Source organism: Lissotriton vulgaris, chromosome 5, assembly GCF_964263255.1.
Source record: "Lissotriton vulgaris chromosome 5, aLisVul1.2, whole genome shotgun sequence".
NCBI classification, from domain to species: Eukaryota; Metazoa; Chordata; class Amphibia; order Caudata; family Salamandridae; genus Lissotriton; species Lissotriton vulgaris.
The window spans coordinates 2031227614-2031248581 of record NC_141693.1 but is presented as its reverse complement, the minus strand read 5'-3'; the positions used below and the strand labels follow the sequence as shown (position 1 = coordinate 2031248581).

Genomic DNA, 20968 nt, shown 5'->3' with positions numbered 1-20968 from the left:
ACATGCTACAAGTCTACCTCCCTCTCTCCCTGAGAACGGTCTCCACCAATGAGGGCACGCTACATGCCTATCTCCCTCTGTCCCTGAAAGCAGCTTCCACCACAAAGGGCACGCTACACGCCTACCTCCCTCTCTCCTTGAGAGCAGTTTTCACTACTAAGCACATGCTACACGCCTACCTCCCTCTCCTGGAGCAGCCTCCACCACAAAGGACATGCTCCAAGCTTACCCCCTGTCTCTGAGAGTGATCTCCACCACTGAGAACACGCTACAAGCCTACCTCCCTCTCTACCTGAGAGCAGTCTCCACCACCGAGTACATGCTACAAGCCTACCTCCCTCTACGCCTGAGAACGGTCTCCACCACCGCGTACACGCTACTAGCCTACCTCCCTCTCACCCTGAGAGCGGTCTCCACCACCGAGGACACGCTACATGCCAACCTCCCTCTCTCCCTGAGAGCAGTCTCCACCAACAAGGACACGATACCCGCCTAACTGCCTCTCTTTCTGAGAGCGGTCTCTACCACCAAGGACACGCTACACACCTACCTCGCTGTCTCCATAAGAGCAGCCTCCACCACAAAGGACATGCTACATACCTACCTCCCTCTCTCTCTGAGAGCAGCCTCCACCACAAAGGACACGCTACACGCCTACCTCCCTCTCTCTCTGAGAGCAGTCTCTACCACCGAGGAAACGCTACACGCCTACCTCCCTCTCTCCCTGAGTGCGGTCTCCACCACTGAGGACACGCTACACGCCTACCTCCCTCTCTTCCTGAGAGCATTCTCCACCACCGAGGACACACCTACCTCCCTCTCTCCTTCCGAGCAGTTTTCACCACTAAGGACACACTACATGCCTACCTCACTCTTTCCCTGAGAGCAGTCTCTACCATGAGGACATGCTCCAAGCCTACCTCCCTCTCTCCCTGAACCGGTCTCCACCACTGAGGACATGATACACGCCTACCTCCCTCTCTCCCTGAGAGCAGTCTCCACCACCCAGAATGTGCTACAAGCCTGCCGCCCTCTTTCCCTGAGAGCATTCTCCACCACAAAGGACACGCTATAAGCCTACCCCCTGTCTCTGAGAGCAGTCTTCGCCACTGAGGACACGCTACAAGCCTAACCCTTGTCTCTGAGAGCGGTCTCCGCTTCCAAGGACATGCTACAAGCCTACCCCCTGTCACTGAGAGCGGTCTCCATCACTGAGACACGCTACAAGCCTACCCCCTGTCTCCGTGAGAGCAGGCTACACCACCAAGAACACACTACCAGCCTACCTCCCTCTCTCCCTGAGAGCAGTCTGTACCACTGAGGACACGTTAAATGTCTACCTCCCTCTCTTCCTGAGAGTGGTCTCCACCACAAAGGACACGCTACACGCCTACCTCTTTCTCTCCTTCAGAGCAGTCTTCACCACTAAGGACACGCTGCACGCCTACCTCCCTCTCCTGGAGCAGCCTCCACCACAAAGGACACGCTACACGCTTACCTCCCTCTCTCCCTGAGAGCGATCTCTACTACCAAGGACACACTACAAGCCTCTCTCCCTGAGAGTGATCTCCAACACCGATGACACGCTCCAAGCTTACCCCCTGTCTCTGAGAGTGATCTCCACCACCGAGGACACGCTACAACCCTACCCCTTGTTTCCCTGAGAGCATTATCCACCACCAAGGACACGCTACAAGCCTACCCCTTGTTTACCTGAGAGCATTCTCCACCACCAAGGACACGCTACAAGCCTACCCCTTGTTTCCCTGAGAGCAGTCTCCACCACCAAGGACACGCTACCAGCCTACCTCCCTCTCTCCCTGAGAGCAGTCTCTACCACTGAGGACACGTTACATGTCTACCTCCCTCTCTTCCTGAGAGCAGTCTCCACCACAAAGGACACGCTACAAGCCTACCTCCTTCTCTCCTTCAGAGCAGTCTTCACCACTAAGGACACGCTACACGCCTACCTCCCTCTCCTGGAGCAGCCTCCACCACAAAGGACACGCTACACGCCTACCGTCATCTCCCCCTCAGAGCGGTCTCCACCACCGAGGACACGCTACAAGCCTACCTCCCTCTGTCCCTGAGAACAGTCTCCACCACCAAGGACACGCTATACGCCTACCTCCCTCTCTCCCTGAGAGCGGTCCCCTCCACTGAGGAAACGCTATAAGCCTACCTCCCTGTCTCCGAGAGCAGCCTCCACCACAAAGGACACGCTGCCTGAGAGCTATCTCCACTACCAAGGACACACTACAAGCCTACCTCCCTCTCTCCCTGAGTGTGGTCTCCACCACTGAGGACATGCTACACGCTTACCTCCCTCTCTTCCTGAGAGCATTCTCCACCACCGAGGATACGCTACACGCCTATCTCCCTCTCTCCCTGAGAGCAGTCTCCACCACCAAGGACACACTACACGCCTACCTCCCTCTCTCCCTGAGAGCAGTCTCCACCACCAAGGACACACTACAAGCCTACCTCCCTCTCTCCCTGAGTGTGGTCTCCACCACTGAGGACATGCTACACGCTTACCTCCCTCTTTTCCTGAGAGCATTCTCCACCACCGAGGACACACTACACGCCTATCTCCCTCTCTCCCTGAGAGCAGTCTCCACCACCAAGGACACACTACACGCCTACCTCCCTCTCTCCCTGAGTGTGGTCTCCACCACTGAGGACATGCTACATGCTTACCTCCCTCTCTTCCTGAGAGCATTCTCCACCACCGAGGACACGCTATCCGCCTATCTCCCTCTCTCCCTGAGAGCGTCTCCACCACCAAGGACACACTACACGCCTACCTCCCTCTCTCTCTGAGTGTGGTCTCCACCACTGAGGACATGCTACACGCTTACCTCCCTCTCTTCCTGAGAGCATTCTCCACCACCGAGGACACGCTACACGCCTACCTCCCTCTCTCCCCGAGAGCGGTCCCCTTCACTGAGGAAATGCTACAAGCCTACCTCCTTGTCTCTGAGAGCAGTCTCCACCACTGAGGAAACGCTCCAAGCCAATCCCCCTCTGTCACTGAGAGCAGTCTCCACCGCTTAGGACACGCTACACGCCTACCTCCCTCTCTCCCCAAGAGCGGTCCCCTCCACTGAGGAAATGCTCCAAGCCTACCTCACTCTCTCCCTGAGAGCAGCCTCCACCACTGAGTACAAGCTCCAAGGCCCTTATGGACACTTATGAACCCACAAGCACACCCTCCCAGGCCCCTCTGTAGTCATGTTCAACCATGTCATACACGACCAGGACCTTCCAGACCCATGGTGTTCAATATCTGTTCCCTCCCAAGCCCTACAAAATGCCTGGATTATACATGCATGCCCTCTGAGTTCCTCCACGAGCCATGCTCCTCGATGCACACGCTGTCCAAGGTAGATCCCTCTACATCCATGTGCACAACTTCCCAGACCCATTGGAATCCTAGTTCTCCAAAGAGAGGGCCCTTCCAGAACCCTCTGGGTCCATGGCTCCCAAGTACACACGCTCCCAGGTGTCCCTCTATCACTGTTTCCCATGTGCACTCTCCAACACCCACTGGGTCCATTGCTCCAAACTTCACACACTCTGAGGTGTCCCTGCAAGCTCACCAACCCTACCTGGTTCCATGCTCTCCCTTGCGGACACCTCCCAGGGACTTTGGATCTGCACCCTTCAAGCTCACTCAGGAACATGGTTTTGCCATGTGACCTGCCCCAGGCCTTCCTGTTTCAGCCTGTACCTGAATGTGTAATACTCGGCATCATTGGGGTCATGCTCTATAGCGCTGCAGATCTTGCTCAGGGCTTCATGGAGCTGTCCCTCCACGGCTTTGATCACGGCCAGGGCCCTGGCTTCATCTGCCTGGTTCTTCAGATAACGGCTCAAAGCCTGGGCAGCCCGGTGGTCTGACCCCAGCCGCAGGGCTTCCCCCACATCCTGGTAACACAAAAGGATCTGGAAAGAGAAGGACAGTCAAGAACCTTGTACTCGTGGAACTGGTTTATTTTGTCAATAAAAGCAAAACAATGATGGTGGGAGCGTTCATTCCTGGTGTGTTGACAAAGGGAGCGCCCAATCATAGCGAGGAGATGACACAGTGTCAGTTCATACTGTGCTGATGGTGGGAGTGTGTCGGAAGCTGGATCTGTATATACTGGACCAAAGTAAGGTACAGTGTCCCCAGAGGTATAACAGAGGTTAAAGCCAGGTGTGGCCTTACTCTCTAAAGTGGTAGCTTGGACGAGCAGTAAGGCAGTATCAGAGGACAGTGTTAAGCATTTGTTGTACACACTCAGTCAGCAAAAGGTCTCAAACACTCAAATTCTGAACTCAGACCAATTGTTTTTGTATAAAAATATTCTTTCAGTTATTTTATTTTCTAGAACCAAGCAAGCCTGGCACAGTTAAGTTGACAAATACTTTGCAGTAAATATATAGTTTGAAATGCAATTGTAAATGTACTTTGAAATGGTTACAGTTTGAATGACTGGTAATGCAATACTGTGAAATGCTGTACATATACTTTGTATCGATACTTGCACACTGAAGCCAACTAAGACAGCGCGGAGCTGCGCGAGCTACAGAGCTGCAGGAGCGGCGTGATAACGCACGGCATATTGAGTTCCCCCGCCTGCGGTCCATGTGAGAATTCCAGCCTTTTAAGGATAATGGTGGTGCACCGCCTCTGGTTTAATCCAATTGTTGAATCTTTGCCGTGCTCCTAGGTATCGTTCCCCGCCCGGAGCGTGTTTAATACATGTAAAGTAGCAGTGGCACCCAATAGTGCAACTGTCACCTAGGGCACAGGTATATTTGCTGACCGAAACATTCAGCTATTTCAAAAATCAAAAGTTCTTGTCCACTTGGTTGCGCATATCCAATTTTATTTCATTGAATTGATAAATTTATCCATATACTCATAGGAATTATTCGAAATTCATTCCCGGACAATGATACATATCCATCCAATGCATTTTGGTGGAAAACCACCTTCTTCAGGGATCAATCTAAGGATAACAAACATAACGCAACCAAGTCGACAAGAACTTTTGGTTTTTGAAATAGCTGAATGTTTCGGTCAGCAAATATACCTGTGCCCTAGGTGACAGAATTCCAGCCTTTGTCACGGTGACGGTAACGGTGCAGGTTTGCGTTGGAATATGGAGCATCGTGGAGCACCCTGTGACAGCCTGGGCGGCCTGGAACACTGTGCCGCAAGGAGCCGCAATGCGAAAATATACAGCACTGGGAGCATGATTGCAGCACTGCAGGGCCCATGAGACTGGGGCACCGATAACCGGAGAGTGGCGGAAGGCGACGGTGCCCATCTGAGAGGTTAGTCTGCTCCCCCTTTTTCCTTTTTCTGAATAACAGCAAGAAGGTGGCCCAGGGGACGTTGATGCAGAGAGGCCCTGCCTGACTTTAATATGGCGCCTGACATGTAAAAATTCCCGAGTTGGGGCCCCTGCAAGAAATCAGCAGCACTGGAGGGTGGACAGCAAGCAGATCCCTCCCCCTGTACCCTGGTCATCTTGATGTGAGGAGAGGGAACAGAATGCTATTAACCAGCAGACATTGAGGCTTCCACGGTGCCTGACCTTAAGAAGGCGCATGGGAAGGAGTGGACCCGCTTTGAGAGTGAGGCAGAGCGGACCCACTACTTCTGATCATCATTTCTCAGCCGCAGTGGACGCGCCAGATATTTTGCCTAGAAGATTGCTGCAGATTGAGGTGAGCGGACCCTTCCCCCCCCTCCACGCCTCCCTCCCCTGCCCGAGTCAGGATGGCGGACCGGATGCTGCAAACCCAGGATATCCGCTGCGGTCCTGCCCAGCGCTTTTGACTTCAAGATGGCACCTGGGAAGGAGTGGACCCGCTTTGAGATTTGGGCGGAGCGGATCCACTGCGTGTGATCATCATCTCTCGGCCGCAGGGGATGTGCCGGTTATGGTGCCCTGAAGATTGAGGTGAGCGGAACCCCCCCCCGCCCCCTCCCCCAGCTATGAGAGTCAGGATTGGGGCTCCCACTGCGCTGCCCACCTTACTGATGATATGTCCCTGCTCGCTTTCTGGTCTGCGGCTCGACTGGAGCGCTTAGGGTCCCTGGGGGAGATCTTGTGGCCCTGTTTTGGATCCAATGAGAGTCTGACCTTTCCCTCCCCACTAAGCGCTATTGTACTTGGCACACTCTCGGTCAGGAAAGGGGTCCCAGGATGCCTGACCCCAACAAGGCTGACAATGATTACTTCTACCTCCTTGCCTGACTTTCAATTTCTCAACCCCTCCAGGACTATGCCTGACCTCAAGAGGACCACTACAATTCCTTCGGCGGCATGGCTCCCCCTCTTGCCTTCTTTTTTTTAATTTCTTTTTATTAAATCAAAGCAACAAAGAAAAAGAGACATCAGGGGACACATTATAGAATAAAATAGGACATTAACAGACATTCCATACCATCAAAATATTGTGCGGATATAACAGTGAATGGCTCAAGGGGACGTGTGCTCTTCAATATCCTCGGGACAGGTTGGGGGGGTACAGGTATCCCCTCTATAGTGATTCCATGACCCCCAGATCTACACCACTTTCTTGGGCAGCCCCTGGCGGAATACACTGCCCTTTCTCTGAACTTACAAAAGTCCAAATCCTCCCTCCACTTTTCCACCCCAGGAGGCTGGCGAGCTCACCACAGTTGCGCTATATTGCGCTTCGCAATCATGAATGCCAGTGTTGCCCATTGCTTCTTGTACGAATTAAGATCGGTTGGTTCCCATATATTCAGAATACACCTGCAGGCTTCCAACTGCATTTCCGTGCCTATGACTGTGCGCAACGTGCTATGGATCTTACCCCAATACCCCTGCACTCTCGTACAATGCCACAGGATATGTATAAAGGTCCCCAGTTCCCACACCACCTCATGCATTCCCCGGTTTCCGAGCGGCCCATATGAATCAGTCAGGGAGCTGTGACGTACGATCTATGTAAGATCTTTAGTTGCATCAGTCGGAGTCGCATAGGAATTGCCACAACCTTCGGGGACGACACTGCCTCCTGCCAGTCCTCATCATCTAGCTCCAGCCCATCATCCTGCCAGTGCTGTCTAAGATCTACCAGCGGGTTTTCCATATTGTTGACAAGCTTCTTGTATAGAAAAGAGATAGCCTTCTCAGGGAGATGGCCGTCTAACACTCTGTCTTCGAGGGGAGAGGCCTCTGGAAGTGCTGTGCCCCCCGGGATGTGAGTCCCCCCCCTGCCCCACCCCCCCCCTTTTCTGAATCGTCCCCGGGATGTGAGTAAGCAGTGCATGCCGTACCTGTAAATAACGGAAATATTCACTGTCACACAGGTGATATTTTACCTTAAGGGAAGCAAACAGGAGTATCGTGCCTTCCCCCCAGACGTCCCGCACATGGGTTCTATTCTAAACTGTTTTACCCGAACTTTGAGACCTGAGCAACATGGCTGATGCCCGATGGAGTTGCTGGACAACTAATGAGGAGATTGGCCCAGGTTTCGCCCTCGACCGTCACCTACCCAGCCGGACATTGGTCACAGTTCTTCCTCGTCTCCCTGCTATGGCTTCTTCCTCCCCTCCTTTCCTATAAATTCTCTCAACCTCGTTGTTTGTTTACTATACCTTACTATGCTATTGTAACTGATGTAATTTGTAACGCAATGTGCCTCTGTTATAGCGCTCTAATACCGACGGGTAAAGCCTGCACTTTATAATCCTCTTGATGTACCTTCCAGTGCAACGTTCTCCTGGTTTTGCGCTCTGATTCCTCCGGGTCTAGATAGCGCTATCTAACCTTTGCACATCAAATAAACTTAAAACAGTTTTTTCCTAAACGCTGAGACATGAGCAACATGGCTGATCACCGGTGGAGCTACTCAACAGCTAATGAGGAGATGGGCCCTAGTTTCCCCCTTGACCGTCACCTACCTAGCCGGACATTGGGCACTGTTCCTCCTCGCCTCCCCGCTATTACTCCTTCCTCTCCTCCGTCCTCGAATTACTGTAACATTGTAACATTGTAACTATGCTCTTGTATCTGATAGAACTTGTAATGCAACGATCGTAAATGTAGTTCCCGCTATGTAAAACTTTATAAAATAAAAATAAAAAAAGTTACTTTTACGTTACGTTTGAGATTACTTTTTCTACTCAGTGTGATATGCCTAGATATCACACTGGGACATTTCCTAGAGAAGAGGTAAGTGCACAATTGTTATTTTTCAGATTTCCGTACAAATCAACTCCACACTTAGAACATTTTTCACAGAAAAACAGTCAATAGATTCCTATAGAGAGAAATGACGTTAATGGTTACCAGGTAAGTACTCGGACTTTGGAGTTGAGTTTCTGGGGTTAGATCCAGGGTTCCCCCAGGGTCAAGGATGCACTCTTGTTACACCCTCAGCAGCACTAGGGCGGCCGGGTGCAGAGTGCGGAGGCCCAATGTTCTCCAATGGGGAATAGGTTGGTGACTGATGGCAAGCAGGCCACTGGGTTGTGGGAGCAAAGCTCCTGGACTTTAGCTGAGGGCAAATGCGTAAAGAAATTAGCACCAAAGGTGCACCCTCAGCGGCACTAGAGCGGCCGGGTGCAGGGTGCTGTTTTGACGTTGGGTGCCCTGTTGATTTCAATAGGGAACATCCGGTTTGCGAAGGTCTTCTGGGAGCGACCACCACTTCGAGAGGTAAGTTGGGAGGTAAGGGGTTGGTTAGGCACCGTTGGTTTGGGCACACAAGGCCGTGGGGCGTCAGGTGCAGGGTTGCCTTTTGGGGTCAAATCCTCTTACCAGCTCCTAGTCGCAGTTAGGGGACCTTCTGGAGTTAGGCTGCAGGCGTCGGCTGGAGGCTTGAGGCAGGTCGGGGGTCGCCGGATCTCGGGTCAGGATCGCCAGCGGGGGGGGGGGGCGCCTCCTTGTGGTGTTTGCCCACTCGAGGTCGGTAGTTGAAGGCAGGCAGGTCCTCTGGGGTTTTCAAGGATGCTGGCTGCAGGACACACCTGGATTTCACAGGAGCAGGTTCGAGGTGGAGACAGGCAGGTAGGGCTGGGGCCAAGTCAGTGGGCGTCTTCCTATTGTTAGCTTCCACACGGCTGTTCTGTCCTTCTTCTTCTTTTCTTGTTGCAGGTTCTTGTCTGAGGACGCAGGGTTCAGAGGTGCCCCTACATACAAGATTTAGGGGCGTTACAGGTAGATAAAAGGCAGGGATCAATGTGTCCCTTCCCTGGGGTGGGTACACACCCTATTATGCCACCCTCCAGTGGGAGGGGGGCACCGAAAGTCTTAAAGTTAGGATTTTTCTCAGTTTAGGAGTAGTAAAGTTAGAGTTTTTCCAGTTTAGGAGTAGTAAAGTTAGACTTTACTACTCCTAAACTGAGAAAAATCCTAACTTTAAGACTTTCGGTATTCACAGAAGGCATTTAGGAGTTCTAAAGTTAGGACTCCTAACTTCTGTGAATACCAAAATGAGTAAGTGCCTTCTGTGAATACCAAAATGGTAGTAAGTTTAGAATGTTGTCTTAAGTTAGTTCTCTGAATCGGGCCCCACGAGTTGTGCTTCACCTCACCTTCCCCACCTTCGGGGTGGAGTTGGCAGAGGTGGGCACACCTCTCTTCCTCACTTGTTTTTCCCACCAGTTCTCCCGATCAAAGTGGGGGGTCAGAACCAGTGGGGACAAGTTGCTTTGTGCAGCAAGGGGCCTGGGGAAGCCCACAATGGTGGCAAGCTTCCCCTTCGTGAACTCTGCCCATCCTGGAGGAGGAGGCTTGGCACCTCGTCCCAGGATGTGCATTGTTTCAGGCCCTAGAGAGAAGCAGGCTCTCGACCCAGGGGTCCAGAAACATGTCTGGCGGTGGCAGCTGAAATCAGCCTGTCAGCCTAGACACTAGTGGTAGGTTCGTTTTCCGGGGGCATCTCTAAGATGCCCTCTGTGTGCATTTTTCATTAAATCTCACACTGGCATCAGTGTGGGTTTAATGTGCTGATAAGTTTGATGCCAAACTTCTCAGTTTTCTTTGTATTCATTATGGTGCTGTGGAGTGCGAAGAGATTGGGTCTGAGTGGAGGACAGGAAGAAATGGCGCACTAACATGTACGATCCTAGGTCAGGTTCATATATACAAAAGTATAGCGGGGCAAACAGGTCGGGGAACAAGCCCAAACAAAACAGCTCCTGTATAGGTAAGGGCACTAGTCCCCTACCCCAACAATAGAAACATAGGTCCTGGGCACACGTTTAGAGTGATAGGTTCTTATGTAAAAACCAAACAGTTAGGTACAGTTCAAAGAGAAGCGTAATAAAAGTCAAGATCCAGCGGTGTATGAAGAAAGATTTATAGCTCAGTCTTGATCAGTACATTCAAAATAATGCAAGCCGACACATGTTTCGTCACATCGGGTGAAGATATGACTCTTCAGGGCTTAAGTTCTCTCTATAGAGATGAGGGGCGCAGGTATGGCGGGAGTAAAGACCTGGTAGCGGAGTACGGTAGGTGCATGCGACGTAGAAAACTGGTCTTGCTAGGCATAGAGTCCAAACGGAAACCTAAGGACGGGTGTGTCCAAGGTTCACGCTCTGTGGACCGTGTCTTGTGCGGGTCTGCGGCGGAGGAGGTCTCTCGGAACCGGGTATTGGAACCTGCTGTGGAGTTCGTAATGACAAACTCCCAGCACCATATACTCTTAAAGGCAGCACTTCATTTACAATGTCTAAGAATGGACTTAGACACTGTGCGGGTACAGGGCTCATGCACCTGTACCCTCACCACTGGCATAGGGCACCCAGCTAGGTGACTGATGTATGCCAGGGCAGTGGTTTGTAGGCATGGCACTATCACTCGTTTTTGTTTGTTTTCACTAAATCTGATCACAGTTTTATTTAGTTAGTGTCAGTGCATTATGGGAAAGGTAGTCATTATTCTTTTCAGAGTGTTAGTATAGGTCAAAATAGGTCATCTGATGCTCTTTCAATCAGGGATTCATGGGGTAAAGGTGGGGAAGCTGCTTTAAGAGGAGATGTGTATGGGAGGGACGTTAAAGATTTGAAACTCGGAGGAAGGCACAGACATGTCGCACTGCCGGCTGCAGCTTTATCAGGTAAAAGAACACAGTTTGCTTTCCGTGAACTTTAGGGAAAGGGGCTGAAGTGTGTACTTTGTGGGATTTAGTATTTTACTTATTTAATTTTGATACAAGTACATGTGTGGGCTGAGAAGGAGGGGCCATGGGAGACTTCGGGAAGAGCAGCTGCTGTTGACAGTATGTTTCAGATGTTTTAAGCACATTATGGTTTGGAATTGCATTTCATGTGAGCACTCATGAGGCGGGTCAAGGAGGGAGATTGTGGGGAGACATCGGATTGGTTGTTGTTGACATTATGATCTACTGGCATTCAGCCCGCTGTTCGTGCACTGTTTCTGATTCATTACAGAACCCCTGACAAAGAACTAAAAAGTTCGGAATGAATTTGGAGATTTGCCTGTGTTGGCTCAAAGGAAGGTTGACGGCACATGTCTATGTTTACTCTAGGATTGGCAGCCTATGGCATCTGAAAATGCGAATAAAGTATTCTATTTCAACCAAACTGTCTATGGAGCGATGTCATAAACATTGAAAACGTGGATTACTTGACAGCTATTACGTTTGTGGATTACTATGGATTACCTTGGTTAAAAGAGAAACATTTGGTTTACTTCCAGAGGAAAAGTTCCTCACTTCAGCAGGGCAGCAGCTGGGGCGACAGTATCGCCCTTTTGGCATTAACACTGAGATGTGTGCCACGTCGCCTTGTCACTTTATTCTGCACCAAGACACGCAGCCTGCCATGGCAGTGTGTTTGTGTCAGGGCACAGGGCCCCTGAGGGTGGCACAATACGTGCTGCAGCCCTTAGAGGCAGTGTGTGTGTGTCAGGGCACAGGGCCTCTGAGGGTGGCACAATACGTGCTGCAGCCCTTAGAGGAGTGTTTGTGTGTGTCAAGGCACAGGGCCTCTGAGGGTGGCGCAATACGTGCTGCAGCCCTTAGAGGCAGTGTGTTTGTGTCAGGGCACAGGACCTCTAGGGGTGGCGCAATACGTGCTGCAGCCCTTAGAGGAGTGTTTGTGTGTGTCAGGGCACAGGACCTCTAAGGGTGGCGCAATACGTGCTGCAGCCCTTAGAGGAGTGTTTGTGTGTGTCAGGGCGCAGGGCCTCTAAGGGTGGCGCAATACGTGCTGCAGCCCTTAGAGGAGTGTTTGTGTGTGTCAGGGCACAGGGCCTCTGAGGGTGGCACAATACGTGCTGCGGCCCTTAGAGGAGTGTTTGTGTGTGTCAAGGCACAGGGCCTCTGAGGGTGGCGCAATACGTGCTGCAGCCCTTAGAGGCAGTGTGTTTGTGTCAGGGCACAGGACCTCTAAGGGTGGCGCAATACGTGCTGCAGCCCTTAGAGGAGTGTTTGTGTGTGTCAGGGCACAGGACCTCTAAGGGTGGCGCAATACGTGCTGCAGCCCTTAGAGGAGTGTTTGTGTGTGTCAGGGCACAGGGCCTCTAAGGGTGGCGCAATAAGTGCTGCAGCCCTTAGAGGAGTGTTTGTGTGTGTCAGGGCACAGGGCCTCTGAGGGTGGCGCAATAAGTGCTGCGGCCCTTAGAGGCAGTGTGTTTGTGTCAGGGCACAGGGCCTCTAAGGGTGGCGCAATAAGTGCTGCAGCCCTTAGAGGAGTGTTTGTGTGTGTCAGGGCACAGGGCCTCTGAGGGTGGCGCAATAAGTGCTGCGGCCCTTAGAGGCAGTGTGTTTGTGTCAGGGCACAGGGCCTCTAAGGGTGGCGCAATAAGTGCTGCAGCCCTTAGAGGAGTGTTTGTGTGTGTCAGGGCACAGGACCTCTAAGGGTGGCGCAATAAGTGCTGCGGCCCTTAGAGGCAGTGTGTTTGTGTCAGGGCACAGGGCCTCTAAGGGTGGCGCAATAAGTGCTGCAGCCCTTAGAGGAGTGTTTGTGTCAGGGCACAGGACCTCTAAGGGTGGCGCAATAAGTGCTGCGGCCCTTAGAGGAGTGTTTGTGTCAGGGCACAGGACCTCTAAGGGTGGCACAATAAGTGCTGCGGCCCTTAGAGGCAGTGTGTGTGTCAGGGCACAGGACCTCTAAGGGTGGCACAATAAGTGCTGCGGCCCTTAGAGGAGTGTTTGTTTGTGTCAGGGCACAGGGCCTCTAAGGGTGGCGCAATACGTGCTGCAGCCCTTAGAGGAGTGTTTGTTTGTGTCAGGGCACAGGGCCTCTAAGGGTGGCACAATAAGTGCTGCGGCCCTTAGAGGAGTGTTTGTGTGTGTCAGGGCACAGGGCCTCTAAGGGTGGCACAATAAGTGCTGCGGCCCTTAGAGGAGTGTTTGTTTGTGTCAGGGCACAGGGCCTCTAAGGGTGGCACAATGAGTGCTGCGGCCCTTAGAGGCAGTGTGTTTGTGTCAGGGCACAGGGCCTCTAAGGGTGGCGCAATACGTGCTGCAGCCCTTAAAGGAGTGTTTGTGTCAGGGCACAGGACCTCTAAGGGTGGCGCAATACGTGCTGCAGCCCTTAGAGGAGTGTTTGTGTGTGTCAGGGCACAGGGCCTCTAAGGGTGGCGCAATAAGTGCTGCGGCCCTTAGAGGCAGTGTGTTTGTGTCAGGGCACAGGGCCTCTAAGGGTGGCGCAATAAGTGCTGCAGCCCTTAGAGGAGTGTTTGTGTGTGTCAGGGCACAGGGCCTCTGAGGGTGGCGCAATAAGTGCTGCGGCCCTTAGAGGCAGTGTGTTTGTGTCAGGGCACAGGGCCTCTAAGGGTGGCGCAATAAGTGCTGCAGTCCTTAGAGGAGTGTTTGTGTGTGTCAGGGCACAGAACCTCTAAGGGTGGCGCAATAAGTGCTGCGGCCCTTAGAGGCAGTGTGTTTGTGTCAGGGCACAGGGCCTCTAAGGGTGGCGCAATAAGTGCTGCAGCCCTTAGAGGAGTGTTTGTGTGTGTCAGGGCACAGGGCCTCTGAGGGTGGCGCAATACGTGCTGCAGCCCTTAGAGGAGTGTTTGTGTGTGTCAGGGCACAGGACCTCTAAGGGTGGCGCAATAAGTGCTGCGGCCCTTAGAGGCAGTGTGTTTGTGTCAGGGCACAGGGCCTCTAAGGGTGGCGCAATAAGTGCTGCAGCCCTTAGAGGAGTGTTTGTGTGTGTCAGGGCACAGGGCCTCTGAGGGTGGCACAATACGTGCTGCAGCTCTTAGAGGAGTGTTTGTGTGTGTCAGGGCACAGGGCCTCTGAGGGTGGCACAATAAGTGCTGTAGCCCTTAGAGGAGTGTTTGTGTGTGTCAGGGCACAGGGCCTCTGAGGGTGGCACAATACGTGCTGCGGCCCTTAGAGGAGTGTTTGTGTGTGTCAGGGCACAGGGCCTCTGAGGGTGGCACAATACGTGCTGCAGCCCTTAGAGGCAGTGTGTTTGTGTGTGTCAGGGCACAGGGCCTCTAAGGGTGGCACAATACGTGCTGCAGCCCTTAGAGGAGTGTTTGTGTCAGGGCACAGGGCCTCTAAGAGTGGCACAATACGTGCTGCAGCCCTTAGAGGAGTGTTTGTGTCAGGGCACAGGACCTCTAAGGGTGGCACAATAAGTGCTGCAACCCTTAGAGGAGTGTTTGTGTGTGTCAGGGCACAGGGCCTCTAAGGGTGGCACAATACGTGCTGCAGCCCTTAGAGGCAGTGTGTTTGTGTGTGTCAGGGCACAGGGCCTCTAAGGGTGGCGCAATAAGTGCTGCAGCCCTTAGAGGCAGTGTTTGTGTCAGGGCACAGGGCCTCTGAGGGTGGCACAATAAGTGCTGCAGCCCTTAGAGGAGTGTTTGTGTCAGGGCACAGGGCCTCTAAGGGTGGCGCAATAAGTGCTGCAGCCCTTAGAGGCAGTGTTTGTGTCAGGGCACAGGGCCTCTGAGGGTGGCACAATACGTGCTGCAGCCCTTAGAGGAGTGTTTGTGTGTCAGGGCACAGGGCCCCTAAGGGTGGCGCAATAAGTGCTGCAGCCCTTAGAGGCAGTGTTTGTGTCAGGGCACAGGGCCTCTGAGGGTGGCGCAATACGTGCTGCAGCCCTTAGAGGAGTGTTTGTGTCAGGGCACAGGGCCTCTAAGGGTGGCGCAATACGTGCTGCAGCCCTTAGAGGAGTGTTTGTGTGTGTCAGGGCACAGGGCCTCTAAGGGTGGCACAATACGTGCTGCAGCCCTTAGAGGCAGTGTTTGTGTCAGGGCACAGGGCCCCTAAGGGTGGCGCAATAAGTGCTGCGGCCCTTAGAGGAGTGTTTGTGTCAGGGCACAGGGCCTCTAAGGGTGGCACAATACGTGCTGCGGCCCTTAGAGGAGTGTTTGTGTCAGGGCACAGGACCTCTAAGGGTGGCGCAATACGTGCTGCGGCCCTTAGAGGAGTGTTTGTGTCAGGGCACAGGGCCTCTGAGGGTGGCGCAATAAGTGCTGCAGCCCTTAGAGGAGTGTTTGTGTCAGGGCACAGGGCCTTTGAGGGTGGCACAATAAGTGCTGCAGCCCTTAGAGGAGTGTTTGTGTGTGTCAGGGCACAGGACCTCTAAGGGTGGCACAATAAGTGCTGCGGCCCTTAGAGGAGTGTTTGTGTCAGGGCACAGGGCCTCTGAGGGTGGCACAATAAGTGCTGCAGCCCTTAGAGGAGTGTTTGTGTCAGGGCACAGGGCCTCTAAGGGTGGCACAATAAGTGCTGCGGCCCTTAGAGGAGTGTTTGTGTCAGGGCACAGGACCTCTAAGGGTGGCGCAATACGTGCTGCGGCCCTTAGAGGAGTGTTTGTGTGTGTCAGGGCACAGGACCTCTAAGGGTGGCACAATAAGTGCTGCGGCCCTTAGAGGAGTGTTTGTGTCAGGGCACAGGACCTCTAAGGGTGGCGCAATACGTGCTGCGGCCCTTAGAGGAGTGTTTGTGTCAGGGCACAGGGCCTCTGAGGGTGGCACAATAAGTGCTGCAGCCCTTAGAGGAGTGTTTGTGTCAGGGCACAGGGCCTCTAAGGGTGGCACAATAAGTGCTGCGGCCCTTAGAGGAGTGTTTGTGTCAGGGCACAGGACCTCTAAGGGTGGCGCAATACGTGCTGCGGCCCTTAGAGGAGTGTTTGTGTGTGTCAGGGCACAGGACCTCTAAGGGTGGCACAATAAGTGCTGCGGCCCTTAGAGGAGTGTTTGTGTCAGGGCACAGGGCCTCTGAGGGTGGCACAATAAGTGCTGCGGCCCTTAGAGGAGTGTTTGTGTCAGGGCACAGGACCTCTAAGGGTGGCACAATAAGTGCTGCGGCCCTTAGAGGAGTGTTTGTGTCAGGGCACAGGGCCTCTGAGGGTGGCACAATAAGTGCTGCAGCCCTTAGAGGAGTGTTTGTGTGTGTCAGGGCACAACGCCTCTAAGGGTGGCACAATAAGTGCTGCGGCCCTTAGAGGAGTGTTTGTGTCAGGGCACAGGACCTCTAAGGGTGGCGCAATACGTGCTGCGGCCCTTAGAGGAGTGTTTGTGTCAGGGCACAGGGCCTCTGAGGGTGGCACAATAAGTGCTGCAGCCCTCAGAGGAGTGTTTGTGTGTGTCAGGGCACAGGGCCTCTAAGGGTGGCACAATAAGTGCTGCGGCCCTTAGAGGAGTGTTTGTGTCAGGGCACAGGGCCTCTGAGGGTGGCACAATAAGTGCTGCAGCCCTTAGAGGAGTGTTTGTGTGTGTCAGGGCACAGGGCCTCTAAGGGTGGCGCAATAAGTGCTGCAGTGTTAGACGGACCGGGAGGGTCGGCCGAGATTACGGGGAGAGGTCTCCAGGGAGAGCCGTCTCCAACGACTGTACAGATAAGTAACTTCCCCCCCACAGACGGACACCACACAAGATTGAAGGTTAACGAGACTTTATATGCAATTCTTAGGTTACGTCGATATGATACAAGGAGGTCTGGACTCAGGGGTCCCCTCGGTTCTGATCTCTGGTTGAGGAAAAAGGGTAGCGGGACAGTCTTAGTTACCAATGAGTTAAATAGCTCTCAATCCTCGAGCTCGGCGTGGTTGCTGATCGGGCCGTGGAGGAGCCAAGCAGGTCCCGAGATGGATGAAGGATGGTCGACGGGCCGTGGAGAAGCCAAGCAGGTCCCGATGAAGATGACGGTTACAACGGTCCGCGGCCTCGCCAGCAGATCCGGACGACGGTGAAGGATGAAGGTTACGACGGCTGTGGCAGCGCCAACAGGCAGGACGATGGTGCACAGGACAGAGCTACGGCAGCGCCAGTAGTCCGTCCAGGATGAGTTCCTCTTACGTCTCTCGACTCCAAGATACAACTGACTTCCTGCTCTGGAGCTGCCCCAGTTATAGGGCTGGCGTGCTTTGATGTCCGGACCCTCGCACTTGGAGGTCGGGAGGTCCGGGATGAGGGAGTCCAGACACCCAGCAGGGGGGTGGAGCCAGCGCCCGGGGAGGCGATGGGCGAGCGGCACTGGGCGGGGGGAGAGCCATCGGCACCTCTTTCTCCCATTGACTTGCCAAGTAGCCCGCTCACCTCCTGGGTGGAGGGTGGTGCCGGATTGTCTGAGGCTGGGCTAGGCCCAGGGTTGAGGTCGATCGGGGGCCAGGCGGCCTCGTGGCGAGGTGTCCAAGATGGCGGCCCGGGCTGGGTGCATGGGCCGGCAGTGGATCGGACCCACGAGGTTATCATGTTCGAGGGCAGGGGTCCCTGAGGGGACGTAGGGTGTGCAATGGTGGTGTGTGGTGCTTGCGTGACTGGGCTCGGGCCTGGTCGAGCCGGGGGAGAGCGGCCCGTCATGTGGCCTGTCCAACATGCGTCCCCCCCAGCTGAAGGCGGGGAGAGTTACCCATCCTCTTGGGGACTCTCTTCGTCGAGGCGGAAAAACCGGGACAGGCCATCGGCGTTGGCGTGGTCGGACCCAGGCCGGTGTTCGACTGTGAAGTCCATACCTTGTAAGGAGATGGACCAGCGTAGCAATTTTGGGTTTTCCCCCCGCATATGCATCAACCACTGCAGGGGTCGGTGGTCAGTCTGCACCCGAAAGTGGGTGCCAAAAAGGTAGGGCCGGAGCTTCTTGAGGGCCCATACCACAGCGAAGGCTTCCCTCTCTATGGTGCTCCAGCGTTGTTCCCGGGGTAGGAGTCTCCGGCTGATGAAGGCCACCGGTTGATCAAGGCCTTCGGTGTTCACTTGGGACAGGACCGCCCCAATGCCCTGGTCGGCGGCGTCCGTCTGGACGACGAACTCCCGGCTGTAGTCTGGGGCCTGGAGCACAGGAGCGGAACACATGGCGGCCTTTAACTGTTCGAATGCCGCTTGACACTCTGGGGTCCAGTTCACCTTCTTGGGCTGATTTTTTGACGTGAGTTCGGTGAGAGGCCCCACGATGGTACCATAGTCTTTCACGAACCTTCGGTAGTAGCCCGTGAGGCCCAGGAAGGCTCGCACCTCAGTTTGAGTGATAGGGGGTTGCCAGTTCTGGATGGCGGCAATTTTCAGCTGTAGGGGGGCCACTAGGCCGCTTCCCACCTGGTGTCCGAGGTAGGTCACCGACCCTTGTCCAATTTGGCATTTGCTGGCCTTGATCGTGAGGCCAGCTCGCTGAAGGGCTTGCAGCACTGCTTGGAGGTGGTGGAGGTGCTCGGTCCAATGGTGGCTGTACACAGCGATGTCGTCCAGGTAGGCGGCGCTGAACTCTTCGAGCCCCGCCAGGACCTGATTGACGAGCCGTTGGAACGTCGCTGGGGCATTCTTCATGCCGAAGGGCATGACCGTAAAGTGATAGTGGCCATCGGGGGTGGAGAAGGCAGAGCGTTCTTGTGCTCGGGGTGTGAGGCCGATCTGCCAATAACCTGCCGTCAGGTCGAAGATGCTGAGGTAGCGGGCAGCGCCCATTCGGTCGACCAGTTCATCTGCCCGGGGGATGGGGTGTGCGTCCGTTCTGGTGACTTCATTCAGGCCCCGGTAGTCGACACAGAACCGGAGTTCTGGTGTGGTTCCGGGGGCGGCTGCTTTGGGGACCAGTACGACCGGGCTGGCCCATGGACTGTCTGAGGGCTCGATGACCCCGAGCGTGAGCATCTTAGCTACTTCCGCCTGGATGCAGGCCCGTACCCGATCAGGTACGCGGTAGGCCCGGTGGCGGATAGGAGGGCTGTCTCCGGTGTCCACATCGTGCACACACCAGGAAGTGACACCTGGGGTGAGGGAGAACAGACTGGCGAACCGTGATAGGAGGGCTTGGCACTCTTGCCGTTGTTCTCTGGTGAGGGTCTCCGAGAGTCGGACCCCATCCACGGAGCCGTCTTGCTCCTGGGTCCGCAAGAGGTCAGGGAGAGGCTCGGAGTCGTCTTCAACCCCATTGTCTGTGGCCATCAAGAGGCTGAGTTCTGTTCGTGCAAAGTGGGGTTTCAGTCTGTTGGTGTGGAGGACTCGGAGCGGATTCCGGGCGGACTCCATATCGATCAGATAGGTGGCAGGGCCCTTGCGCTCGATTACCTTGAAGGGTCCCGTCCATTTGTCTTGGAGAGCGCACGGTTCTGTGGGGGACATTACCCAGACCTGTTGCCCCGGCTCGAATTCAATGGATGAGGCGTTCTGGTCATACCATTTCTTCATGTCCTCTTGACTGGCCTCTAGGTTGGCTTTTGCTAGGTCTCTGAACAGCCGGGACTGGTTGCGGAGGGTGAGGAGGTACCGGAAGACATCTGGAGGACTCTTGGCCGGAGGCATCTCCCAGCCTTCTTTGATCAGGCTGAGTGGCCCCCGTACTGGGTGCCCATAGAGCAGCTCGAAGGGGCTGAAGCCTAGGGACTTCTGTGGGACCTCCCGGTAGGCGAAGAGGAGGCACGGCAGCAGCACGTCCCACTGGCGACGGAGGGGCTCTTCCAATCCCCCGATCATCCCTTTTAGCGTGCGATTGAACCGCTCAACAAGTCCGTTTCCTTGGGGGTGATAGGGGGTCGTGAAGCGGTAGGCGACCCCACACTGTTGCCAGAGGGACTTCATATATTTAGAAATAAAGTTCGTGCCTCTGTCACTGACGACTTCTCGGGGGAACCCCACACGGGAGAAGATCCCCATCAGGGCCCGGCCGACCACTGGGGCTGTCACGGTCCGGAGAGGAATAGCCTCAGGGTAGCGGGTGGCGTGGTCCACTAGTACCAGGATGAAGCGATGGCCTTGTCTTGTACGCGGGTCCAGGGGTCCCACAATGTCTATCCCGACCCTCTCAAATGGGGTCGTGACTACTGGAAAGGGTTGCAGGGGAGCCTTTAATTTGCGGCCGCTCTTCCCACTGGCTTGGCACGTGGGGCAAGATCGGCAATGCTGGTGCACATCGTTTCTCATTTTGGGCCAGAAGAAGTGGGTCACTAGGCGGCTGTAGGTTTTATCCTGTCCCAGGTGCCCTGCCAGGGGGACATCGTGGGCCAGGTTTAGCAGGAAGTCTCTAAAGCGGAGGGGCACCACTAGTACTCGGTTGGCCCCCAGCTCGGCGATTCGTTGCTCGCTGTACAATAGATCATTGTCCCAGTAGACCCAATGAGTTCCGGAGGTATCCCCGGCGCTTTGGGCGAGCGCTTGTTGTCGGAGTCCCTCAAGGGAGGGACAGGTCTTCTGTTCCTGACGAAATTGTTCTTGTGTGGGTCCCCCTTCTTGAGCCCACTGATCAAGATTAGCGAGGTCGGAAGGTTGAGCAAGTTCGAGGGGGATGCCATGGTCGGGGGTCTCGGCGGGGGCGACCGGAGGCGGTGGCGCCGGCCATTCTGGTTCTTCCGGGTGATGGTTGGCACGGGCGGCCATGGACCGGGTGGTGACGCACGCCCAGTCTGGGACGCCCAACATCCCCAAGTGTTCTTTTCGCTCCACGGCTGCCCACGGGGAGCTTTCCAGGTCATTTCCGAGGAGGCATTCCACGGGGGCGTCGTCTCGGACCGTTACCTTCAACATGCCGGAGACCCCTCCCCACTCAAAGGGGACGCAGGCCATCCGAC

The 20968-nt window shown here is 54.6% G+C and overlaps 1 protein-coding gene across 4 annotated transcripts in view; it reads right to left on the bottom strand.

Annotated features, from left to right (window-relative positions):
* The window catches only part of TTC16 (tetratricopeptide repeat domain 16), a 589702-nt gene that overhangs the window by 225912 nt on the left and 342822 nt on the right, over window positions 1-20968 (bottom strand). For all 4 annotated transcript variants that reach the window (XM_086924937.1, XM_086924938.1, XM_086924936.1 and 1 more), the window contains one exon: window positions 3734-3948. In XM_086924937.1, the coding sequence (XP_086781063.1) occupies window positions 3734-3948 (215 nt within the window). The remainder of the gene's footprint in view (window positions 1-3733; window positions 3949-20968) is intronic.